The sequence below is a fragment of the Andrographis paniculata genome, unplaced genomic scaffold, assembly GCF_009805555.1.
Source record: "Andrographis paniculata isolate CXL003 unplaced genomic scaffold, ASM980555v1 Contig79END, whole genome shotgun sequence".
NCBI lineage: Eukaryota > Viridiplantae > Streptophyta > Magnoliopsida > Lamiales > Acanthaceae > Andrographis > Andrographis paniculata.
The window spans coordinates 2,260,823-2,287,651 of NW_026137616.1; the positions used below are offsets into that span (position 1 = coordinate 2,260,823).

Consider the following 26,829-nt stretch of genomic DNA (forward strand, 5'->3'; position numbering starts at 1 on the left):
AAAAAGAATATTTTGAATTAGGACGGATAGAGTATAATATTATTTACATTTAAATTAAACTTTGGGTATCTGATTGGGTTTCGGGTATTACCCGAATCCCGACTGGATAATTTTTATCAGGTACCTGAAACCCGCAACTTCTACACATATTTTACACATTTTAAAAACATACCAACCTGATTAACTTGAACCAGATGGAATTGGATCGGATCAGACCCCAACTACCAAATCGAAATGCCCACCCCTAGCCGTAGTCAATATTCTCCTTTGGTGGAAGGTCCTCCCTCATCCAAGGACAGCTGAGAAGAGTAACTCCCAGTCGTCCATGTGGTGGATTTGGATGATGACTCCAGAGGAAGAACTCTCCTCAACCCAAGAATCTAATAAGTGGAAATTATATCAAAGATGTTCTTCAACTGGAACCAAAGCATCAGCATCCTTCCTCTTCGGAGTCCTCCTTGGCCTTCTTCGCTTGATGCTGTTGCATAAAACAACATACCACTTTGTGAATACAAACAAAGTTTTCATACTGGAAATAGAGTGATTGTTCGACAAAAACAGAGCGAAATATTGATGGCAAGTGATGGAGATTTCTTCCCAATTCAGTAATTCATCGATAAAAGAATAATCTTGAAAATGCAGCCACTAAGTATATTTTTAACCTGTAAGGAGTAACACGGGGAAACATATCTTTATTGAAATTAAAAGCTGCTTTTGTCTCTATTTACTGTTAGATTCATTTTCACCTAAAGAGCCACAATATCCAACAACTATTTTTCAATCAAATCATAACATACAAAATCAATTTAACATTGAAAACTTATTTTTCATTTAAAGAAATGCATATCCAACACCCTCAAAGCATTCAAAGCAGAAATTCATCCTAATTTTATTTTTTTCATTGGTGAAGAATAGAAGCTTGATGAAGATGGGGACATACCTTGCATAAGCAATATGCTTTTCAACAACTTCTTTCCCTTCATCATTAATGGTGAACCATTTCTCGTCTAAGGAAAGGGAATCCCCATTTCCAATATCCGTTGGGAGTAACAGTTGTCAAAATAAACTTTAGGTATAAGCATTAGGTGATAAGAATTACAAAACATTCCACGACTTACTTTGATGCAGCACTTCCAAATCCCCCAAAGAGTTCAATTTCCAGTACACATGGCCACCAGAGCCAACCAGTATTGGCCCTGTTCTCACAGCATCTGAAATCTGATCTTCTACAAAATTGAACACTGTTAGTATAAATCAATTTCAGACAAATATGTGCTACACAGGTTACAATTGAAGGTGATATCATACATATGAATTGATTAAAGTACAGAAGAAGCCATTTCCGAAGATGATAATAATCACAATCACTACATCTAATCTACCTATGTAAGATAAGAGCATTTTTAGAATATGAGAAAATAGTGGGGGTTTTTATTGTAGAAATTTTTTAGTGTAAAATAAATGTTTACATAAATTAAGTTACAATGAACAACAAGTAGCGATGCAATTAAATGGAAATATGCAAACAAACACATATGAAGATAAAAAGGAGCTATATTATACTTACTCTTTGGAAGCATGGCCTTTGACTCGAGAACCTCAGCCCGAGCATGCTCTATCTCACATTTGATACCAGAAACAATTGCTTCATGCTCAGAAATTGAACCCTCCTTGGCAGAAATTGCTTGGGCAATATCATCTTTCATTTTCCGCTTCAACTGCTTCTCCTGCATAGAGTTCAAGTATCCAAGAGTGGAAAATCTGAGAAACAGAAGTCCTGGGTTAGAAAATTATTTACCAATAACTATTACCTTATCCATTGCAGCATTAATTTTTCGTTTAGCTTCCTTGACCTTGCTGGCAAGTTTTGCATTATTTTCTTCCATCCGACTCCTCACTTTACTATCCAGTGAAAAAAAAAATGTAGGCAGGTAAATTTCAAAAACTATAACAATGTAAAATGAAATAAAAGTGAAACAATACTTACTCAGTTACAAGGGCTTCATCGCAGAGAATGTTTAAAAGCCTAAGCTTTTCCGAAGCAGTGAAAGTATCATAATCACCTATGTTCTCAAGAGGATCCACTCCCTGTGCTTTAAGAACACTTTGAGGTGGAGACAAGTATTTCTTGACCGCATCAAACCATGAGTTCTCCCTATCTGATGTGCTGAGTTCTACAGATCTATATGAGAATAAAAAGAAAACAAAAGCAGATATCAAGTCATTGAGGAAAATTAAATAAAGGAAAATTTGATGTGGAGTGGCAACGCATACTCTTCCCCTTGATGCTCCAGCAAATGAGAGAGGAGGTTAATATGAAACTGGATATTCGGAGACAATTTTCCTCTGCATCCAGTTCTCACATCATAGATGTCTTGAAGAATAAGTTCTGCTTGCTCCTTTTTAGTAATAAAGACCTGTTCATCCAAAACCAAAAAAACAACAATGAGAAAAACACCTAAGAGAGGAATTTAAAAAGGTTTTAGAAACCATTCAAATTAAACACAACACACATCACAAACATTAACCACAATAACAATAGCCAAACAGGATTAATTCCCAGTACAGAAATTAACAAATGTGAGTAACCATATTTTACAATAGCAACGTTAATAAATAGATTTTAACTTCTATATTAGCTCCAATAAAATGAAAGATAAATGTTGGTTATCACGTAGATACCGTCAATGTAATGACATGTTTTAGGCTCCAATGGAAGAAGGAATTAATATACACATGGTGTCAGAAAGTAAAATGAACACCATTAACACATAAATAGCAACATAAAGATACTTGCCTCCCCAAAAGTAGCACAGAATTCCATGAACTGTAAGGCATTACCGACATCTTCTGCCGGTAAATCAACTCCACCCACATGTCTCACCCTTTCTCCCTCTGGCAAGGGAATGCCAACAAGAATATCCTTATTCTTGATATCCTCATTCACTGACCTCTTCCTTGGTTTCTGCTCATCAGCATGTGAGCTGCCACTTGAACCATTCCCTTCGGGTTCATGTTTTGTACAACAATCTATTTTTCTTTTTTGATGAGCTTTAAGCTTATTCGACTTCTTTTCACCAGAGGTAGAACCCTTTTCTGGCTCTCTGGACAAGTGGGCCTGTCAATGCAAAAGGAGAGCATAAGATTAATCAGGCACACGTTTTTTAAGGAATATGCCCCATGCCATGTGGATAATAGGAAAATCATGCAAGTAATTCAAAGAAGCTACCTTTTCAGTCGCTCCCTCTAGGGGTGTCGTTTTAAGTAGCATTTCAGCGACTGAGGAAAATCCCTTAGCTTTTGCTTTCTTTGTGGCAATACCAGTGGGATCTTCATTTCTTTTTTTCCTATCGATGTAATGTATAATTACGCTATCAGGAAAATGCTGCAAAAATCATTCAAAAATAATTCAGAAGACTCACATGCAAAAGCTGCAGTTGCAAATGCCCCTGCATTGGGGGCAAGCCACTGCTCCAAACCCGCTACTTCCTCAGCCCTCTCGCCGTATCTAACTTGGAAAATATCATCACAATAAAATAAGATTCGGAAAATATACAATAAGATCCAGAGACACTTGTGACAGTACATACTCGGGCATGGTTTGTTAATCCTCTGAAACTTGCATGCTGCCACAAGATCCAGGGTCTTTTGCCGACACTTCGAAGTGTCAAGCATAAATATCAAGGAAATGAACACAATTTAGAAAACTTGTATCACAGATAAAACGAAACAAGTCATAAAAGGTTCACCAAACCGACTAAATACTGTGACTTGCCACACTAGGTGGCTACTTACTATATTAGATTCGACCAGTAACCTATAAGAATGCTACTACGCCTGAAAATCATATGGCTTCACACAAAAATTTATACGAGATTAACCATTGGATTTTATGCCAGGAAGCTGAACTCACTAACATAAAAGATGCACAACACTCTCAATCAAATTCCCCGAATCATTTTCACAATTGTCATTTCCCAATCAATGATTGATCTACACATAATCTTCACCACTCACAATATACTTCCTGATATGCCAGCATTTAAGGCTATAGGCTATCGCAATGGTAGCCTGCTCAAGATTCGGTCCCAATACACTCCTAGATTCTGACTCATTTCCTGCAACTTTTAATGCATAATGACACCACTCACAATATACTTTCTGGTATGCCAGAATTTAAGGCTATCGCATCAGTAAGTAATCAAGATTCGGTCCAAATATACTCCTAGATTCTGACTCATTCCCGCTGCATTTAATGCATAACGACAAATAGGGGCCAAACCGATAATCTCTCCGTTCACCAACTACCAAATCTTTCAAGTCACACTCACAACATGCTTCAAGATCAACAACAAAAGGTAATGCCATTAGTCCATTACAAATTGTCTAACCAAATCATAAAACTGTCCAAATCATCAAATTCTGGTTACATCACCATTGAATCTCTATTTAATTCCACAGCATTACCATTTCTAGGTTGCATTTTACCCATTGCTCCGTTTCTCACACGTGACAGAGTCTATTGTATTACTATACAAACATGTACATAAATCAAAGAACACACAGGCAAAGAAATCATCGATAGTCCAAATATCAAACAAACAAATGACAGCATCACACAAATTCAGCCCCAATTTACTCCAAACTTCGTTCCAACTAAACAACAACACACCAAGTGAAATGCAAAAGAATACCTGATGGCAAAGTCTTCCCATTGACGGGATCATAAATCCGATTTCCCACCTTCCGAATCCCGAGCGCAGGATTCCGCTTTCTAGGCAGTGGAACGACACTGTCCTGGCCCTGGGGCTTGCTCTCCTCATTCTTAGGGGGGTTGGCTACCGTCTCCTTCCCTGATACACTCGGCTCCGGAACTGCACCTGAGTCCACCGCCATTTTAATCGGAAACTTCCTTACAAATTCGTGCAGGAAAGTTAATTACAATTTTCAGCTACTTCACTCCAAGTCTCAGATTACTTAAAATAATCTTCGTCGGGGCAAATAAAATACTAGCATTTAACGGGGATTGCTGTCTGGATTTTGCACCGGGACAGGGAAGTGCAGCAGCGATCAAGAGTATTCAGCACCTTCGGCCGTTTACCGCCATTGAGGTCGCCATTTTTTTCGACGAAGGGAGACGTCGAGACTTGGGAGAAGTCGAGACGACGGTCGATTAAAACTATGCTGGTCTGTACGCTTATATAGGAAATAAGATTGTATACTCCCTTTTATATACAATTTCAATTTCAATTATTTTTGGGTGCAATAGATAAGTACAACTTAAATAAAAAAAACCATTCAATTTTTTAAATACTAATTTTCAATTATCATTTTAAAAATAATAATATAAAATATTTTATGAAAAAATATTAAATCTAAAATAACACTTACAGTATGTTTCTTTAAATTTTTTTCTCACAAAATATCTTATCAAATATTATTTTTATATTAAATTCAAACAAATTTTTTACAAACTTATCAAAGAAACACCAAATCAATGTTGTTACTATATATATATACATTTTATATACAATTTCAATTTAAATTATTTTTTTTTGGTGCAATTGTAAATAAAGTATATACAAGAATACTATTTTTTAGATTAAAAAATTTTATACTCTATAAATAAATAATATTTATTTATTTATAATTAATCTAAAATTAATTTTATACAATATAATAAATTTTAAATATAAATAAAAATAATTATTTATTGAAGATATATAAATAAATGAATTATTAAAAATTAATTAAATTGATTGATATTTATTAATTATATTAAATATAAATAATTCATATCTTATAGAACGGACAAATACATGAATGAAGTATTACGAATGATGATTGAAATAAAAAATATATTATTTCACTATGGATATAAAACAATTCAAATAATTAAATTGTTAATTATACTATAATTATTTTTACTTGAAAATTAGGAAGATATAATTAGACATGAAATTTAGGAGAGCATAATTAGTAAATAATTAATAATTTACAAATAAAAATAATTATCGTATAATAAAAATAATTATCGTATAATAAAAATAATTTTATAGTTAAATTAAAATAATTAATTAGTTTAATTAAAATTTTAGAAAAAATAAAATAAAATGAAGTTAAAATTAATACTCTCTCTGTCCACACAGAAATATTATAATATTTTTGTCCATATTTTTTATATAAAAATAATGATGTGATTTAAAATATTAATATTTTGTGAAAAAATAAAATATATTTAATAAAATATTTACTTTATAATTATACGTTTCAAAATAAAAATATTTATATTTTCTAACTTAACGAATCAAGTAATTCTCTTAAAAAAGTAACCAAATAAATGAGAAATGAAAAAATAAAAAAAATGAAGACAATAAGTAAAAGGTGGGAGTATTTATTTATATAGTAAGAATACAATATACCCAAGATGTTGTATTTATTGTTTATTTAAATTAATATAATAATAATAAAATATTTTGTAGATTATTTTAATTCTAATTTCATTTAAATTATAAACTATAATTATTTAATATTTTATATACATTAAAGTTATTTTAAAAATTAATTATAAAATTTGAAAAATATATATTACAATGGTTAAAATATATATTAATATATTTTAGTTTTTATGTATTAAAATTGATAAATTTTGATAATTTTTTTTTAATAAAATTAAAATTGATAATTATAAAATTGAATTCGATTAAAAATAATTTTTGCTCAATAATTTAGAAGTTCGGATAGAAGAAACGCCGAATCTAAACAACCCTTCGCCTTTATAACTGCTACAATATTCGGAATATAAACTACAAAAAAATTTCTTTCCCCCGCGAGGTTTTATATTTTTCCCCACGAACAGAGTCCGCTGCCGCCTTGCCGTCGCCGTGGCGATTCATCTGATTTACCGATTTTGAGTGTCACCTAAAGTGGTCAGATTCAAAATCCTTGTATCAACTACTGAATCACCACTATCTACTCTCAATCCAAGTTAACACCCGGCGGCGGGAAACCTAACTGCCTCTCCCTTTATCCTCCGCGTCCATTGATTTTAGTTTTAGCACGGTATCATTCAATATTTATGTTATTATTATACTATATTATTAGCGAAGTGTGAAATTTGTGGCCTATTTCACTGGGTATGTGCGTATGGAGTGGGAGGGGGGCGGGGATGGAGGGGACCTGGTTATTTGAGCTGTATGCTGGATTATATCTCAATTAAACGTATTTTGACTTATTTGGATTAAGGAACGAATTATTATTTCTCTTTCCACAACAAAACTGGTCAAATTTAAACTTTCAAGAATAAAATAAAATGGTGGATGTTTATTTCTGACATTAGTGGAGCAATATTGAGTTGTAATAAAAGTGAGATTTGTACTGAGTTGTGGTGGATGAACATCCTCTTGAATTAATCGCATAGTTTATGCATTATCGCGGTGAGTAAGTCCACGTTGATGAAGTCTATTAAAAGACAATTGCTGTATCTCTGGCAATTGATTGCATTTGCTAATGGTTTGATATTGTACCAAGTAGTCAATGTAGTGTGCCTGTGCTACTTTATTGTTAGTTGAACAAGTATGAAGCATGTCGCCACTTATACTATTTTTAAAGTAATGATGAATTTTATATGTACATGAACGTTAATGAATTCTTTTGGATGGTTTGTTTCGTGACTTTTCTATGAGAGTTTTAGTTTAAATCCCTATATTTGATTAACTTGATCTTAGTTGTGATCCTATGTGTCTCCATATATTTATTAAATTTCACAACATTTTATATGTTGCATTTGGTCTTATTGACAGGTGTTTCTTTTGAAATCTTGATGGGCTCAATCTTGGGAGATCTTGAGAAGCAGCTGCTGATACTATATGCCTCACAGACTGGAAATGCAATCGATGCTGCTGAGCGACTTGGCCGTGAAGCTGAGCGTCGTGGCTGCCCCTCTGTTTCTGTTCTCTCCATTGATGAATTTCAACCTGTATTTCAACCACTTATTATTTCGCAAAGCATCCCTTCTTTTTTTTTTTGCATATTTTGATAACTAGGCTTTGCAAGCTTCATTTAATTGTGCCTAGATGATTATCACAGCATACCATTTAGTAATTTGTGGTATGGTTAGATACTTAGATATGCATTTCTTATTTCTGCGATTGAACAGTTCAGTGACATGGCTGTCTTTTATTTATTACGTTAGAGGATGGATTAATATGCTACCTCTATTATTTATTTATTTTTATTACAATTGATAAATAAGCAGTTGTATTTTCTCAATTCAGAGCGACTTGCCCGATAATGAGGTGGTGATTTTTGTGGTGTCCACCACTGGACAAGGAGACAACCCAGACTCCATGAAGGTTTTGTATAACTTTTAGTAGAAGAATGTCATGGGTTATATTATTCGTGAATTACTTTATTACATATTACAACAGTGTATTGAACTACTTCCTTTCAGATTTTTTGGAGGTTCTTATTGCAAAAGAATCTGACGAGAGAATGGCTAAAAGGAGTTAACTATGCAGTGTTTGGTTTAGGGGATTCGAGCTACCAAAAGTATAATGTAATGCTTGAATCTTGTGTTCACTTATATTTTATCATTTTACGTGAATCTTGTGCTTATCAGTTTAGAAAATATATTATCATTTACATTTGTTGCAAATTTTATTTAGTAATGATGCTATATTGCTTGTGAATGTCCTGTTCTGCATTTTCTATTTAACATGCACAAAGAGTTTTGCTATTTTTTCTTATATCACACTTTCTGAAAATCTGTCTGATCAAATTCTTGTTAAAATTTGGTACATATGATGGCCATAATTAGTGAGATGTATATCAATTATCATGTTTACACAATAATGAAATCATGGAAATTCTAATGATTCAGTATCTTCAAGAATTATATTGATTTTGTTTTGTAAAAACATCAGGTCTATATTTTAGATCAATCACGCATTATTTGGTTAATGATATATATATATATATATATTTTCTAGACACATGTTGATAAACATAATTTGTTTTCTGTTGCCAGTTTGTGGCAAAGAAGCTAGATAAGCGGCTATCAGATCTTGGTGGAACAGCAATTGTTGAAAGAGGACTGGGAGATGATCAGCATCCTTCAGGGTACACTTCTACACAATTTATATGGTTCAATCTCCACTGAAGTTTATCACTAAAACATGGAGTTCAGATAGTAGTAGGTTTTTCTTTGGATCAATTGTTTTGCATGCTAATTTCAGCAGTTAGCCTTCAAATGCTTTGATGCAGAATTAAAAGAACAGCAGTTCTAGTAAGAACAAAAATACGAAATAAAAAATACAGCCAACCAGATATCTCAACTCTCAAGTAGTTAAGGATTTCTCTGTTAATCAACAATTAGTAGTGTGAGGGACTATATGCAATATAGATCTCAGGAACATCACCAAAATTGTTCATAGATGGATCTTTTAACTCTCATAGGATCCTGGGCAAGCATTTTGTGCTAACAACCCACACCTTTTAGTAACAAGTTCCTTTTTGAGATCTTTCACATAGTTCATACCTTCTACTAGTACAGAAAACTAGGATAAAGAAAGGTTGGACATCATTCTTTTGATTTTTGTTTCAAATGTATTTAAGTATTTACCCTTGTCATTTTTGTATGTTTAAGTTATTGCTTTTTCTCTTGCTACATTTAATTGTGAAGCTGACATGTTGAGTGTTTCACATTTTTTATTGGATAAGGCCTGAATCTCATCTGCATTTCCCGACATTAGCCTTCTGAAGATGCATGCATTTTGGGTCTTATGCTTGTCTATTGCTTACCTTTTTTGATCTTTGAATGTGTATGAGTTTGTTGAGTTAGGCTCCACGGTGGAAACCATGGAGTTTAGATGTGCAATAAATGTGTTGATAAACAGCTTATAAATTCTTTGACAGGTATGAAGGAGCCTTAGATCCCTGGATGTCGGCTTTGTTTAATACATTGTATCAAAAGATTCCCAAATTACTTCCAAATGGCCCTGATTTTGTGACCCGTGACACTATTTCAATTGATCTGCCAAAGGTGCAAATTTTGTATCATGACGCTGAAGAAGCTATGCACCCTTTTTCGACTTCTGCAGGTTGTTTACTTGAACTGAATTTTGTTGGAATATCTATGGCAAGAAACCGTGATTTTGATTTAATCACATAGATTAGATGAATGGAGCAGTAATATTGACAGATTTTTGGGTATTTTCTCTAATTTAAATTTTGTTCTCATTACTTATTAGCCACTCATTTGATGCTGACAGATTTAAAGTATAACGGGATTCAAATTGAAAGTGCTCGCATGATGACCCCTGGGAAACTTTCTGGCAAAAATAGACCTGATTGTTTCCTCAGAATGGTAAGTTTCAAGTTTCTCTGCCTTGATTATTGAACTGGTTTAAATATTTTGCATTACGAATAGTGCATTGTGTTCTCTTCATTTCAGCTAACAGTATCCTAAGTCCAGAAAACTTATGCAACTGCCTTTCCTAAAATAAATTAAAGTGATAAGTTGATTCTTACCAGAAGGTCCTTTAAGGAAACTATGGAAGATCATTATGCAGGCCATAGCTTCTGCAAAAACTAACCCTTGAATCATATTTGTGTGAATGGTGATAACTGTCCATGGTAGGCAGGCAACTCTTGATACATTGTTCTTAATTAAGATGAACTTGGCTTCAACTAAACCAAGTAAAAAAATGATAGGATAAAAAACATGTCACCTGTCCGTCTTTCATTTTTTTTTTTTTTTTGATGACGTGGGAACCCGCAGCCGTTACACCTGTCCGTCTTTCTTCATTACATGGTTGAGGGTGCTAATGAGTGGGTTCATGTGTTGGCTTCCAGCAATGTTATCGGTATCAAAACAGTTTTGCTGTATTTTTGTACGCATATCCCTGATCATTTGATATTTGCCAGTGTAGACCAAGAATCATCGATTGAGTAGGGAGAACTGTGGGAAGGACGTACGTCACTTTGAATTTGAAGCACTTTCCTCTGTAAGTCTGACTGTTTGATTTGTTTGACTTCTATAACCCTCTTGAAAAGTTTTTACTTAATTTCATTTACCTTTTTGCAGTCAATAGATTATGAAGTGGGCGATGTTCTTGAAATTCTTCCTGGACAAAGCCCAGCTGCCGTTGATGCTTTTATAAAACGTTGTAATCTCAACCCTGAATCATACATAATTGTAGGTATTTCTCCAATTTCTTTATTCCCTGTGCTCAATACTACATATAATGTTTGTGCTATTTCTCTATATTCCTTGGATGCATGTTTTCAGGTTCAGCCTAGAGATAAGAAGAATCTTGGTTCTTCGAATCATTCTTTGTTCCCAGTGAAAATAAAGTCCTTCATCGAGTTAACAATGGATGTGGCCTCTGCTTCTCCGAGGCGCTATTTCTTTGAGGTATGCATATTCAAAAGTTTGATTCAATAACATTAGGCAACTTATAAGACGGACACTATGTTATTATCTTGCCAATGTGTACGTCTTCTCAAGTGACATCTTAAAGTTGCCAATATGCTTACCGAAAATATTGATATTTATTTAATCTGTTTCAATGTGACACATATTTCTTCAGATAATGAGCCATTTCGCCACTGCTGAACACGAAAAGGAAAGGCTCCAATACTTTGCCTCTCCCGAAGGAAGAGATGACTTATACCAATACAACCAGAAAGAACGAAGAACTGTCTTGGAGGTGTCGATATACACGTTTTATGATGCATGCCAAATCTTGAAGTGCCCCTTCACCAATTTTTGATTCCTTTCATCTCCATTACACAGGTACTCGAGGATTTTCCCTCCGTGCAAATGCCGTTTGAGTGGCTGGTCCAGCTGGTTCCTCCATTGAAGCCGCGGGCTTTCTCCATTGCTTCTTCTCTCTCTGCCCATCCAAACCAGGTCCACTTGACCGTCAGTGTTGTCTCTTGGACAACTCCCTACAAGCGAATACGGACAGGCCTTTGCTCATCATGGCTTGCTAGCATTGATCCTCAGCAGGGTGAGTTACTCTGAGATTATCTTTGTTACAGCTGTTTCATTGATCGATAACTGACCTGAAACAGGCATCAACATCCCGGCATGGTTTAGCAGAGGCTCTCTCCCTCGACCCCCTCCATCCCTCCCTCTTATCCTAGTCGGGCCTGGGACTGGGTGTGCCCCATTCCGTGGATTTTTGGAGGAAAGGGCGATACAGAGCAACACAGTCCCGACTGCCCCGGTCCTCTTTTTTTTCGGATGTAGAAGTGAGAAAGATGACTTTCTGTACCGGGAATTCTTGCTCTCCCTCGCAGAGAGGGATGGGGTGCTCTCAGAATCGAAGGGCGGAGGACTCTTTGTCGCCTTTTCGAGGGATCAGCCGCGGAAAGTGTACGTGCAGCATAGAATTCGGGAGCAGAGCAGAAAGGTTTGGGATTTACTTGCTCAGGGTGCTGCTGTTTTTGTCGCTGGATCTGCTAATAAGATGCCGGCGGATGTGCTGGCGGCATTTGAGGAGGTGGTGGAAAGGGAAGCCGGGGTTGCGAGGGAGGCGGCGCTCCGGTGGATTCGGACGCTGGAAAAGGCTGGTAAGTATCATGTTGAAGCATGGTCCTAGAGCCTATCTTTGCCTCATCCTGCTTTTGTCCTATGGGAAAAAAAAAAATTTAAAATTTTTTAGAGATTAATTTAGTTTTAAATATAGATATTTATTATTATTGTAATTTTAAGTAATTTAAACATGAAATTGTTTTATGCATTCGGGATTTTTGGGTGGCCCTTCGTACTTGGATTGTGTATGCTCTTAGAAAAACATACAGTTGACATGAGCCCAGTAAATGAGAAATAATATTATTATATTCATTATATTAGTATAAAAGTATTTTTAAAAGAATGCTTGTATTTTTGTAGTTATTGTGTAGAAAATAACGATAGTTTTGTAAATAAATATCAAAATGGACTATTGTTATGGGACATAGGAGTATTTTTTTTTTTAATTATTAAATTACTATGTAGTATATTTATTTTTATTTTGAAAATTTAACAATATTCTTTAATAGTATATAAATTTTAATTTCAAAAGTATTCCCACACAGTCGGAACACAAACAAAACTGCAAAACATCGCACTACTTCAGTTCAAAGAAAGCTGCATGTTCGGCATCGACGGATTATTGACAATGGAAGCTCTCAATCTTTGAAGCTCAATTCGCTTCAGAACTCTGTAATGGCAGATTGAGACAAATGCCTTTCCTCTCCAAATCCAATGTTCTTATGCAATCTGCTGTCAATCAATCAGGTACGTTCCGTACCATCACTTCCAACCTAGTCCCCTCCCTGTTCACTACCCCTCGATTCAATGTAAACTCTGCTGAAAATTTCACTTCAGGACATTATCCATTTCTGAGTTAATTTACACTGCCGTTCCGCATCGATGCACACAACGTGTTCGATGAAATGCCTCTTTGAATTTCCTTTCTTCCAGATTACCGTATTCATAAAACAAAATTCTATTTATTTTGTGCTTACGATTCAATTAGGTTTCGCTTCAAATTCATTCTGATATCTGCAATTGAACAGCTAAACTAATTGTTTGTTTTGATTTTTGTTCATTTCTTACACAATCACCTCTTCAATTATGCAGGTGCTTTCGTGGTTAGAAACAGTCTCTAATTTGATCATTCCATCCATCAAGAACATTTGAATGCTTATGATTCGTCGAAATTCGACTCGAATCCGGCGATCTACTATCACTGCATTTGTGAAAACTCTGACCACTGGAGACAGCTCTTTCCGATTAATCGGACGCAGCGGCAGTGGCAGTGACACTCAAGCCTTCCATAATGATAAAACTCCGGCCACCAGAGACAGCTCTTTCCGATCAATAGGAGGCTGTGGCGATGCTCGAGGCTTCCATAATGATAAAACTCCGGCCACCGGAGACAGCTCTTTTCGATCAATCGGAGGCCATGGCGATGCTCGAGGCTTACAAAATGACGATTACTTTGCCACGGTGCATCACATATCGAACATTGTCCGAAGAGACGTCTACATGGAGAGAACCCTCAACAAGATGAGGATATCGAAAATAGTCGACTCGGAATTAGTCTACCGCGTCCTTCGTAGTTGCTGCAACTCCGGGATCGAGTCCTTCCGCTTCTTCAATTGGGCTCGAACGAATCACCCGCGCTATGATCCCACCACCGTCGAATTCGAGGAGCTCCTCAAGATTCTTGCCCGGACGCGCCATTGGGAGACGATGTGGAAGGTCGCACACAATATGAAAGAGCAGAACGTCGCGATTACCCCGTCCGTCGTGTCTTTCATCATCGAGCAATACGGTAAACACGGACTCATCGATCAAGCCGTCGACCTCTTCAACGGGCTCAAAAACTTCGACTGCCCGCAAACGACCGAAGTGTACAACTCACTTCTGTTCGCTCTCTGCGAAGTCAAGAACTTCCAAGGCGCTTATGCGTTGATACGTCGAATGATCAGAAAATCGAACGTTCCCGACAAGAGAACCTATTCGATTCTCGTCAATGCGTGGTGCTCGGCAGGGAAGATGAGAGAGGCACAAGAGTTCTTAGAGGAGATGAGCAAGAAGGGATTCAATCCGCCCGTCCGCGGCCGCGATTTATTGATCGATGGTTTGTTGAATGCGGGGTATCTCGAGTCAGCGAAAGGGTTGGTGCGGAAAATGACGAAGGAGGGATTCGTTCCCGATGTATCGACATTCAATTCTTTAGCCGAGGCCCTTTGCAAGTCGGGGGAGATCGACTTTTGCATCGAGCTTTTCCTCGACGTCTGCAGATTGGGCTTTTTTCCAGACACTAATACGTACAAGATTATGATAACCATGTCGGCGAGAGTCGGGAGAGTCGACGAGGCTTTTACGATGCTCCACAAATCGATCGAGGCCGGGCACTCGCCGTTCCCGAGTCTATACGCCCCGATTTTGAAGTCTCTTTGTCGGCGGGGACAATTCGACGACGCATTTTGTTTCTTCTCCGACATGAAGGTTAAGGGACATCCCCCGAACCGACCTGTGTACACTATGCTCGTAAAGATGTGTGTCCGTGGAGGCAAGTTTGTTGAAGCGGCGAACTATTTGATGGAAATGACGGAGTTGAAGCTCATACCTATGTCGCAAAGCTTCGACATGGTGGCCGATGGCTTGAAGCATTGCGGAAAGCATGACTTAGCTAAAAGAATCGAGCAATTGGAGGTGTCGTTACGCGGCACTTGATTTATCGATGACCCGGTTAATAGTATTTAGATTTTATTGGATAGCTTGTTCTTATAGCGTTCATACAAATACTCTCATATTTATACTTTCTTTCGATGCTTCGACGATGAGTGCATCTTACGATTTTGTTCTTAGATGCTTTTTTAAGAAGGTTAAGATGTGTTTCTTTAAGGAGTTTGGAGTAATTTGGGTTTAGGTTGTATAATTTGATAATAAATTTATATTATGCCTACATATATATATTATTAAATTTTTATTTATTTGTATTATAAAAAAATTTGTCAGTATTTGATGTTACAATTTTTATTTATTTGTTTTAAAAATATAACATGCGACTGTGCGAGTTGTATCTCCATCGTATTTAGTTTTTAGTAAAAATGTATCCAAAAAAATTATAACAATAACTGATTTCGGATAGACCAAACTCTATAAAACGATTTAAGTCCTATTTCTCAGGATATTGTTACACTTTGCGAAGAATATCTAGGATGTAATTTTTATAAAAAACTTTTTCAAACATATTTTCTAAAATAAAAAATTAATAAATTATATATATTTATTATTTTTATATTATTTACCAATTTTTTTATACTTACGTATAAAATATATTTTATTTTCGGCAACACGTGTCAGCCATCTACTGGCTTGGATATGAGAACCGTAACCGGCATGTGACCCAATCATTGCCCTGTTCCTGCTATATAAACCTTGAAGTTTCAAGGTCATCGCTCCTCCTCGAGGAGTTGTTTCTGATTTTGCTCCGATTCTTTTGCCTTTTACCTACCGCGGCGGCGACCGGCGATTTCGAGGCGCGATTGTATACTGAGTGTGGAATCGGCGACAAGTGTGAGTTTCAAATAAAGATGAAGATTTTCGTGAAGACTCTGAGGGGCTCTCATTTCGAGATCGAAGTGGAACCTAAAGACACTGTATGAACTGTTGGCCTTTGCTTTTACTCTGTTAATACATGAAATACGGCGTACGCGTGCGTGTGCATTTTCTTTATATGGGTTTTTGGGTATCGACATTGGGTTGTAATTAGGGTTTCGTAGTTTTCATCGTGTCTTGATTTTTGGGTTTCAGCTTTTGGGGATTCGCTTCTAGTTTCCGTATTGTTTTGGGTTTGTTGTTGTTATCTTTAGATTGTTCGAGGTGGCATTACTTTAGGGGCAGGGAAATGGGGAATTGTATTTGCTTTCCTCTGGGATTAGCTTGGTTCGGTGAACGTGAATTTTATTTTGTAGGTTTTCGTTAGTAGTGCTTGTTATGATAGTAATGTCGTCTGTAATTAACCTAAATTTCTATTTTGGTTTTTAGCGCCATTGAAGAGGTAGGATCTTTATATATGTTTGCTGAACAAAAGTATATGTAGAAAATTGTTATTAGGACAGCAACAGATTATTCTATTTCATTGGGTATGCTATGTATTTCTGTGTGAATTTTGTCCATAGTAATCTTTTTCTTGAAATATTGTATTTGTAGTTTTTGTTTGAAAATAAAATTTCACTGCGATGTGATATCATGAACGTAACATCTAGAGTCTCCACTGAGGACACTTCCATTGAATTGCAACAATGATCATAAATTGGTTTAACAAATTATTTCATTGGAATTCAATCATTCTCTGATGTTTTATTGTTGACGTTTTGAATAAATTGTGGTTTCTTTTAGTGGTTTTGAACTGGAAGGCGCTGTATGTAATTTTATATTGGTAACTATTCCTGCAGAACTTCTTTTTAGCTACATGGACTGACTTTTTTTTTTGTTTTTCCCTTGATTTTCTTTGCTCTTTCTTTCATCTTTTGTAATCATTAAATAACCGAATTTATATTTTTTTAATTTTAGGTGGCAGATGCAAAGAAGCGAATTGAGACTGTGCATGGTTCTAATGTGTACCCTGCTAGTCAGCAGATGCTTATTCATCAAGGAACAGTTCTTGTGGATGATACAACCCTTGAAGAGAATAAAGTTGCTGAAAACAGTTTTGTAGTCATTATGCTGAGCAAGGTAATTTGTAATTTTATTTTGGTGAATTTTACATTATAAACAACATTGTACAAAATTCCCTCCATGAACAAAGGGTAAAACAAATTGATGTTTCCACATGCAAATAGGTATTGCATCAGCTGTGGCTGGATTCTTTGTATATGTTGACATGCTTAGTATATGTACTCAGGCAGCTCTAACACATAATATTGTTGCTCCAAAAGTAATAAATATTTACACTTGACTGCATCTTCATCATGCAAAATTTGCAGAGTAAGGCTTCATCGAGTGGAGCCGCAACTGCAGCTGCTGCACCGTCAAGTACAGTAAGTCCACATGCCTATATATTTTCCATTTTGGGTTTGCATAATTAGGACTTTGATTTTGGTGTGTTTGTCTAGTTTATATGGCTTAAATATGTGAGCTTTGGGCAACACATGGATTGATTGTGGTGTAATTCTATCGGTTTGTGCAAATGCTGTTTACAGTTAAGTTCTGGAGGAGAGTCAGTTTTCCCTTTTTCTAGCTATATATATATATATATATATTTTATCAGAATATATATATATTTCTTTGTTTATTGGTTCCATTGTGTCTTCATTGGATATGCAAGATTTGTAAGATAAAGTTAGGGTGTGCTTGTATTTTATTTCAAATAAAAAACACCACTATTCAGCTCTTACAATTCCCAATAAAAATACATTATTTATTTTTTCTCACAAAATATTACTATTCCAATCAAAATCCCAATCTCAAATCAAAACCAAACAAGCCCTTAGTTGTGGAATGTGGTGCTTCACAACTCTCGGAAACTGTTGAATGGGTTATTATCGCATGCTGAAAAACATTACTAAGTTCCTATGAAAAAATATAGAAAACAAAATGAACCGAAAAGCCCTCAAACACAGAATAATTTGCTCTGTAATTTCACTCCCTATGGCTTTGCATTGCACTTGTATTATAAATTTAATGGGCTGTTTCCCATGCATGATCTTATCCACATTATGTGAATCATGTAGTCTTAGCTGCAAATATGTAACTTCATTGAGATTATGAATTGCATAGTTGTTGTGCACCTCTATTGGATAATTGTTTCTGTATCTTGTTATGATTGATTATGTGGTTATCTGCTTGTATTTGGTTTGTCTAAATAGAAAAAATAAAAATCAATGCTCACATCTGACTGCTTTCAAATAAGCAAGCCATTCTGTGTTATGTCTCTGCCCATGTTAGTCTGGACTGTCAATCAGGAGGAGATTTCCATATTTTCTTTTCTTAAATGTACCTTTAATCTAATGGATATAGCCCTCATGACTTGGGATCTTGGTAGATTTTGATTGGGAGTTTCATTATTTCATCCATGATTATGCTAGAAATAAAACTAGACAATGCATTTTTTTATTGTGCATGCATGTCTTTGCAAATTTTAAACAATAGTCCTTTATTTTTACATCTTTGATGTGAAGTTTCTTGGTAGACTTTATGATCTTTACAATTCATATAATCTGACCCATCTTTATGTTGTTTTATGTAATTACTCTTCAGAATCAACCTGTGAGTAATACATCTCCACCTACACAACCCGTAACAGCAGCTCCTTCACCAGCCCCCACTGTTGCACCGTGAGCTTTCTGTAGTATTCAAGTTTTATATTATAGTAAAATAAATATTCTTCTGTTATAACTTAATGCATCACTGCTTGCTTTGCAGCCTGCAATCAGTTCCTGAATCTACTCCAGCTCCAACACCCACCCCTGCTTTGTGAGTTTATCTGGATTATATATTACCTGAACATTTATAATATTTTATGTCCCAGGTAGTATTTATTGATTTATTTCTCTTTGTTCAAGCAGATCAACTGATGTGTATGGTCAAGCAGCATCAAATCTTGTTGCTGGAACTAACTTGGAGGCCACTATTCAACAAATTATTGATATGGGTGGTGGAAGTTGGGACAGAGATACAGTTGTCCGTGCACTAAGGGCTGCTTATAATAATCCAGAAAGAGCTATTGAGTACCTCTATTCAGTGAGTTTCCTTTCCCCGAATCGCAGTAGCTTTCTCCATTTATTCATCTTTTCAAATTTCAGTAGAAGAAATGTTGGCTCTTTTAAAAAGGCATTTAGTATACCTGTAATGTTTATATATTCTCTTTCATTGCTTCATGTTTTGACCATGGATATAATTTAATTATCAGGGTATTCCAGAGCAACCCGAAGTTCTTCCTGTGGCTCAACCTCCCGCCAGTCAACAACCTGCGAATCCTCCAGGCCTGGCTGCACAACCGGCAGTGTCTTCTGGTGGTCCAAATGCCAATCCGTTGGATCTATTTCCTCAGGTAAATGTTTTCTCGAATTCATACAATTTACTAAACATTAATTCAAGGGAAATTGTGTATGGTTTATGAATGATATGCTTTTTCTGACCAGGGCCTCCCGAATTTGGGTTCAAACGCTAGTGCTGGCACATTAGATTTTCTTCGCAACAGTCAACAGGTGCCAACTCAACCTGTTCTTTACATGATTAACTTATAGTTTGTCATTAATAGGCTGTCTCCTGATTTTATTTTCTTTATGTAATTTTTGCATGATACTATTTTGAATCACAGTTTCAATCATTGCGAGCCATGGTGCAAGCCAATCCTCAAATATTGCAGGTATGTATACCATTGCATTGCCAATTTATATATGTATTTTAGCATTTATACCAACATTTGGATCACTGATGATCTGAAATTTGCAGCCTATGCTTCAAGAACTTGCGAAGCAAAATCCACACCTTGTGCGGATGATACAAGATCATCAATCTGACTTCCAACAGCTATTAAGTGAGCCTGTCGAGGGAGAGGGGTAAGAAGTTGGTTATATTCAATATCAAGTGGATGTTCAAATTCCTTGAAAGAAGGGTTGTTTTAATTTATTTTTTATTATTTCCATTCTTCTAAACCTGTGTTTGCCCTGTGTTTTCTCTCAATATGATTCAGGAATCTGCTAGGGCAACTAGCAGGAGAGGGTATGGCACAGACTGTGACCATCACAGCACAGGAGCAGGAAGCAATTGATCGAGTAAGGTTTTTGTTTGTTTTGATCGCTATCATCACCATGCTTGCCAACTCTCAATCTCACCAGTTTCTTGATTTATTTATATATTTGAAGATTGATTGATTGATTGATTGTTGGTGTGGTGTGTGTGTTAGCTTGAAGCAATGGGTTTCAATCGAGATTTGGTGCTGGAAGTGTTCTTCGCGTGCAACAAGAATGAAGAGCTCACTGCTAACTACCTATTGGATCACATCCACGAATTCGACAACTGAAACTGAAAGTGGATGATGATGATGATGTTGAGGCTGTGCTGTGCTTATGCTATGCAAGAAAAAGAAGAAATAGCATAGCCTCCTTGGACTGATGATGATTTTTTTTGAGAAACTGGTGAATGAAATCTGGGTTTTGTTCCTTGTCACTCTATTGTTTTCAGTTTTTGTTTAACTAGCATGCCATTTGGTGATGGATGAATTTGGGAAATTTACTAATGTCGTTGGCAATGGCAGGGATAAGAGTGTTTCAACTCTCTCTCTCTCACTCTCTAGAATGGAATGAGAAATAGGGTGCGAGAGAGAGACAGAGAGTGATCAGCTTCTGCGGTTCACTGCATTTTTATTTTCAATTTAAATATTATTATTATTCAACCATTTCAAAATCAATCTAAAGTAGATAGTATTATTTGTTTTGTTTTGTTTTTTTCCAAGTAAATATGGTTTTTATAATGTTCGCACTTTGACTAAGTTCATGTAATGAATATTTTTTGTTGTACAATATTGATTTTTTTTTCAATTTGTATACTATTAATTTTTATTCTATTACAAAAAATAATAAATGTATATTGTCCTGTCGAGATCAACGTACTTAAGTTTCCCTACCTTCTATGAAAAATATTTGATTCCTTAGACCATTTGCAACGGAGATAACCGTTTTTTGAAAATAACCATTTCAGCGGTATAACAAAGATACTCATTCTAATTTTTTAATAAATTTTTATTTTCATATTATATATATATATGATTTTTAATTTTTAGTATTAATTATTATATTATATTATTGTTTGTCAATATTTCGATTTATTAAAACATTATGGGAAAAAAGTTATATTATTTATGATTTAATTAAATTTAGTTTTAATTTACTTTTAAATTTTAATTTTAATATCAAAATTGTATTTTTATATTTCAAATTTCAAATTGATAAAATATATTCAATATTAGTATCATTTTGTAGAATACAAAATATTATGAATTATAAAAATACTACCAAATTTAAATATAACAATAAATTCAATATAAATTATAAAAACAAAACATATATATTATATATTATATATATATACATGTATATACATATACACATGGCAATGGAATCACATCTTCCCAGCATCTCTGAGAAGCACAGTTCTACTATTTTTTTATTTTTTTTAAAATCCTCTCTTATTCCTCCTTTTATAGCTTTTTTTATTTATTTTTTTTTTTTTGTGACAGACAAAATCTGGACATTTCAGTGTTTGAACTCATTACCTCATATTTCGAATCCGTTCATTAACCACAAATTTTTTGTATGATTTGTTCTTGTTTGCGTTAAATCTTGATATTTTAAGGGTGTGTTTGTCGATATTTTAAGGGTGTATTTGTTTGAAGGATTTGGTAGGATTTCTATGGTTTCTTACAAATTTTTTTCCTATAAATATCAAATTAAGTATTTATTTTAAATTTTTTGTAATGTTATACTACAAATCAATTTTACATTCAAAATATCACATCAATTTCAAACAAACACGTCACGAATTCTTGTTTCCACCGTTGCTGGGAAAATAAGAAAGGAATGTCCTATTGGTTCAAAAATTTATATACCATCATTTGTATTATTACACGAGTGGGTTAGGTGTTGAATTTAAAAATATCAATTTAATATTTATTTCATTTAAAACATTGAAATTTTTAAATTTGAACAATCATATTATATTCAATATGATATTATTTAAACGAAGGGCACATTAATTAATTAATTAAAAAAAATACCTAATACCTAACTAATCTATCTATCTCTGCTACATTGCAAAGCCAAAGCCCCCAATATTAATTACATTCGATATGTTCTAAAATGTGCCTAATATAATTTTACTTTACATCCCATCAACATATTTTGTAAATTACAAATAAAATAAATAAAAAGGTATATCCTCTGAAATAATTAATTATCAATTTTTATCAAATTGTTAGTATATCTTATATAACTAAAATCTTCACAATTTGGCCTCAAATTTGTTTGTTTGGTCGCTATTCAAACCAAACAATATGTATAAGTATTAAAATAGGTTGGGTGTGTCGGTGTCGGCGTGGATTTTAAATTTGAATTGTAAAAATTTTAAATTCAAATAGTTATTATGTGATGTAAATAGATATTAATTTATTATTTTGAATGTAAAATTAATTTTTAGTTTAATATATAAAATAAAAAATAAATACTATTTATTTTGTCCGCCTCTAAGACCATCTCCAACCCATAACTCCATTTTCGCAGGGTCTACAATACATGTCTCTATTTTTGCAGGGTCTACAATACATTTCTCCATTTTCCATTTCTGCAGGATCTACAATACATTTCTCTATTTTTGCAGAGTCTACGATACATTTCTCCATTTTTGCAGGGTCTGCTACAGTAACCATCTCCAACCATACCCTCTATTTTTGCAGGGTCTCTTCTCCAACCATACCCTCTATTTTTGCAGGGTTAAAAAATATTCTCTTTATATTTTATTTTACATAATTTTTTAAACTACAAATAAAATTTAATATTTTATTATTTTTATATATTTAAATTATAATAATATTTTTAATTAATATTTTTTAAAAAGTGTACAAATTGCACCCAGCTGGAATTATATTAAAAAATATAATTATATATAAATAGATAATTATATTAAAATAAATAAAAAAATTGCATCCCGCTGAAATCAGCGGGTGAATTCTGCAAAATTGCAGGGTGGGTTGGAGCAGTTTTTTTCTCCCCACTCTGCAAAAATAGAGGAAAATCTATTCTATTGGAGATGGTCTAAGGGTTACATTTATATTTTACGTTATTGTATTTAACATTAAAAATATCGTTATATTTGTATAATTTTTTATACAAACGTCTTTCCATTAATATTATAAGATATTAATTGAAGTATTTTTGCAATTTTTTTTTAATTATACTACGTTTTGATATAATAATTAATATTGAAAGATCAACACGAAAAAAAAAAAAAAAAAAAGTAAATGAGATCCTTATAATTTAATGAAAGTAGTATTTAATTTGATATTTTTAAAAGAAAAAAATTATTTAAATAATAAATTTGAACGAAATCTTAGTAAAAGAAAAGTATAATTCCAATTGTCTCCATAAATGAAAAAAATATATTTAATATATGAAAAAAGATTCCTCGAATCATCTCCAATTCTTCCTAAAAAAAAATAGAATAGCTTGAAGTGGTGATAAAATTAAAAAAATAAAAAATAAAAAAAATCGATTGAAAATAACCTCAAAGCTCTAATGTTTTATATCTAATAAAAAATGCGTTGACAATCATATTTCAATAACATTTTTATGTAAAATAATAATTTTATTAAGGAGGGGATCATCAGCCCTGCCCGTCTGTCAATAAATATAATCTTAATTGGATTGGCCACACAAAAGATTTAAAAAATATTGAAATTATATTGATAGTTGATAAAAAAATATGAATAAAAAACTTTTTTACCCTTATGGGTGTATTAGTGTAAAAAACAGTGACAATTGTGTAATAAAAATGAAAAAGTACGAGTAGTTTTACGATGATATTGTTATGTATGGAAATAAGACTATTGTTTTGGGACGGAGAAAGATGGTAAATAAAATACTATTGTATTAGGATGGAGAGAGTACTAATTTGAATACATTAAATAGTATAATCCTTAGTGAAAAAAAAAAAAAAAAAAAAACTAGTGTAATATTATTTGAAAATACTACTGTAGATAAATCATGCCCAAATTAGTTTTTTAGCTTATGTAAACAGAAACATAGGGTTTGTTTGTTCAATAATAATAATAAAATAAAAATTAACATAATTTTTAATATATATATATATATATATAATACTCGCTCCGTCCAAAAATATACATATTTATATTTTAAGATGTCTAATTATATATAAACATTGCATTAAATACTTCATATTTTTTTTACAAATACCCTTATTTTACATCACCTCATTATTTTTACACACAAAAAAAAAAAGACAAAAATATCATTATACTAATTTTAACTACCCATTATAATTAAAATACTATTATTTCTTAAACAATGCGCCAAAAAATAACTATCTATTTTGTGCGTGGCAGAGGGAGTATATATATATATATATTTTTTAAAAAAATATTTAATACAAAATATTATTTTTTTATATTATCAATATAAGTTTTTGATTTTCATATTAAGAAAAATTCAAACTAAAATATTTTTTTACATATAAATTGAAAATTATTAATAATTGTAATAGTTTGGCAGTAGAGATTAATTTGCTAGTGGCCCACTATTTTGAATGACGACTCCTCTTAGGTCACTTAAAAATTTTAAAATAAAATGTGACCTAAGTGTGATTTAATTAAGATATTGACTTCGAAATAATTAAGATGTGTAGTAGACATGACAATAGATTATAACATTAATTATTTTGTAGGGGCACATGGAAATAATTGTTTCGAATATATATATATATATATTAATTTAAAACATCACCCTAGAATAATTTTATTTGAAAATTCATATTATATATTTACAATTTATTTAGCACTATATTATCTTTAAAATTATTATTATTATTAAATATCAAAACACAATCAATTAATCAAACTCGTTATCAAGACAGCCCATATTGTTAAGACAACACCTATTGCAAGATTCCATTTTTATTTATTGTCAATTTCGTGCAAAGTGCAAAAATTAAAAGCTTGATGTGTGATGGTTCATTCAAGTAAGTGAAACAATTTATTTATTTTTTTAATTTAATTTGAAATATAAAGGTGATAAGTACGAGTGTTATTATTATTATTATTATTATTATTATTCATAATAAATATATTTATTTATTTACAATTTTATTATGTTTACTTTAATAATAATTAATTAATTATTATTTTTATTTATAATATTTTTTTATTATTTTTTTAATAAATTTCTTATAATATCCTGATTTATTTTTATCTACACTATTTTCATATTAAAATATCATTTATTTATTTTTTTTTTCCTCATGTCCAAACAATCTGACATAATTAGGACGAATAGACGGAGTATATATTATGGACAAATAATAATGTGCTTCAACATTTTCATGTCATGTAAAGTAGTAATGAAATTGATTTAAAATATAGGACTGACTTAAATATTTGTTTAAATAGTATTTTGAAATAATATTTTATAATTAAAAGATATGTATAATAAATAGTGAGTTTGTTTGTTTAATGTTTTGATTTGAAATTTTTGTTTTGACGTGATGTCATAAGAAATCGTATTTGTGAAATGATAATATATGTATATAAAAAATCGTGTTGGAGAAAAACTTTAGGCAAACAAACTCCGTGTTAAATTTTAATTTAGAAATATAAGAAACGAACCCAAATGCTGTTTTTTTTTTAATATACTCCCCCCGTCTCATAATTATGTATATGTTTATTTTTTTCACGTAGTTTTAGAAATATCAGTATTATATTATAGGATATAGTAGAAATAAAATAGAAATGATTAAAATAATTTTATTAGTATTAAAGTTAATGATATTTGTGTAATATATTGTAAGTTGTAAGAGTACTTGTAATGTTAAGTAGATAGTACAATTACTTTAAAAAAAAAAAAATTGATACTTTGTTATGAGATAGAGTAAAATAAAAAAAATTGGAGAATTTATTATGTTTGTGTTTAGTTTTAGCTGCATTTTGTTTTTCAAAAAATAATTGTTGTTATTTATTATAAAAAATAATATTTCAGCCCCCCACCCCTCACCCCACCACCCCCTTCATAATATATATATATATATATATATATTTATATAGAGTATTCAAGGAACCAACTAAAGAAAATATATTTTACTTTTATCTTTTTAATATATATATATATTTATATAATATACAAAAAATAACTAAAATAAATCAAAACAATGCTACTTTTTTTTGTAAATAATTATTTGAACTTTGATAGAAATAAATATTAATATAATATTTCGAATATAAAAGTATTTTTTAGTATAACATAATTTTTTTTTTTTTAAAAAAAAGTTTTATTTATTTTTTTGGAGGAAGAAATAGTAAAGAATTTTCAAAAAAAAAAAAATTCGATGATTTATTTAAGAATTATATTAGTGATTTTAAACCATATAAAAAAGAAAAAAATTATGATACGTAGTTGTTGTACATTAATTTTGTAATTTTTAAAAAGTTTTAAAATTTATTAATTCGAACTATAAAATTACCCGAAAATAAATATATTATGTTATTTTGGTTTATAATGTATATATATATATAGATGAGTCTGCATGCTAGGAGT

General features: G+C 32.7%; 3 protein-coding genes and 1 pseudogene across 5 annotated transcripts; 3 read left to right on the plus strand and 1 right to left on the minus strand.

Annotated features, from left to right (window-relative positions):
- Positions 1-27: 27 nt before the first annotated feature.
- On the minus strand, positions 28-5,184 carry LOC127240554 (uncharacterized; annotated as a pseudogene).
- A 1,612-nt stretch (positions 5,185-6,796) lies between these two features.
- Positions 6,797-13,230, plus strand: LOC127240381 (NADPH-dependent diflavin oxidoreductase 1). 3 transcript variants are annotated; one of them, XM_051259035.1, is made up of 14 exons: positions 6,797-7,062; positions 7,803-7,978; positions 8,277-8,354; positions 8,453-8,557; positions 9,029-9,120; positions 9,916-10,100; positions 10,272-10,366; positions 10,932-11,006; positions 11,087-11,197; positions 11,291-11,416; positions 11,592-11,711; positions 11,798-12,014; positions 12,079-12,579; positions 13,074-13,228. In XM_051259035.1, the coding sequence occupies exons 2-14, from the start codon at positions 7,823-7,825 to the stop codon at positions 13,226-13,228; spliced, it is 2,016 nt and encodes a 671-aa protein (XP_051114992.1). In that variant the 5' UTR covers positions 6,797-7,062; positions 7,803-7,822. The 3 variants fall into 3 exon arrangements, with proteins under 3 accessions (XP_051114992.1, XP_051114993.1, XP_051114994.1); XM_051259036.1 differs by having other exon boundaries at positions 6,798-7,062; positions 13,087-13,230; XM_051259037.1 differs by lacking the exon at positions 13,074-13,228 and having other exon boundaries at positions 6,798-7,062; positions 12,079-12,776.
- A 463-nt stretch (positions 13,231-13,693) lies between these two features.
- Positions 13,694-15,332, plus strand: LOC127240382 (pentatricopeptide repeat-containing protein At5g18390, mitochondrial). The gene has a single exon (XM_051259038.1). The coding sequence runs from the start codon at positions 13,694-13,696 to the stop codon at positions 15,236-15,238; it is 1,545 nt and encodes a 514-aa protein (XP_051114995.1). The 3' UTR covers positions 15,239-15,332.
- Positions 15,333-15,983: 651 nt separating this feature from the next.
- Positions 15,984-20,770, plus strand: LOC127240727 (ubiquitin receptor RAD23c-like). The gene is made up of 12 exons (XM_051259548.1): positions 15,984-16,167; positions 17,084-17,245; positions 17,497-17,550; positions 18,770-18,846; positions 18,935-18,985; positions 19,078-19,252; positions 19,422-19,562; positions 19,654-19,719; positions 19,833-19,880; positions 19,967-20,073; positions 20,208-20,289; positions 20,421-20,770. Exons 1-12 carry the CDS (start codon positions 16,102-16,104, stop codon positions 20,535-20,537), a joined length of 1,146 nt encoding a protein of 381 aa, XP_051115505.1. The 5' UTR covers positions 15,984-16,101; the 3' UTR covers positions 20,538-20,770.
- The last annotated feature ends 6,059 nt before the right edge of the window (positions 20,771-26,829 follow it).

Excerpts from the sequence above, each read along its gene's own strand:
- LOC127240381 (XM_051259035.1), top strand. The coding sequence starts at position 7,823 with ATGGGCTCAATCTTGGGAGATCTTGAGAAGCAGCTGCTGATACTATAT. Across the intron at positions 10,101-10,271 it reads CCCTTTTTCGACTTCTGCAG|ATTTAAAGTATAACGGGATT; the intron begins GTTGTTTACTTG and ends TGATGCTGACAG. Across the intron at positions 10,367-10,931 it reads CTGATTGTTTCCTCAGAATG|ACCAAGAATCATCGATTGAG; the intron begins GTAAGTTTCAAG and ends TTGCCAGTGTAG.
- LOC127240382 (XM_051259038.1), top strand. The coding sequence starts at position 13,694 with ATGCTTATGATTCGTCGAAATTCGACTCGAATCCGGCGATCTACTATC.
- LOC127240727 (XM_051259548.1), top strand. The coding sequence starts at position 16,102 with ATGAAGATTTTCGTGAAGACTCTGAGGGGCTCTCATTTCGAGATCGAA. Across the intron at positions 18,847-18,934 it reads CCAGCCCCCACTGTTGCACC|CCTGCAATCAGTTCCTGAAT; the intron begins GTGAGCTTTCTG and ends CTTGCTTTGCAG. Across the intron at positions 19,563-19,653 it reads CGTTGGATCTATTTCCTCAG|GGCCTCCCGAATTTGGGTTC; the intron begins GTAAATGTTTTC and ends TTTTCTGACCAG.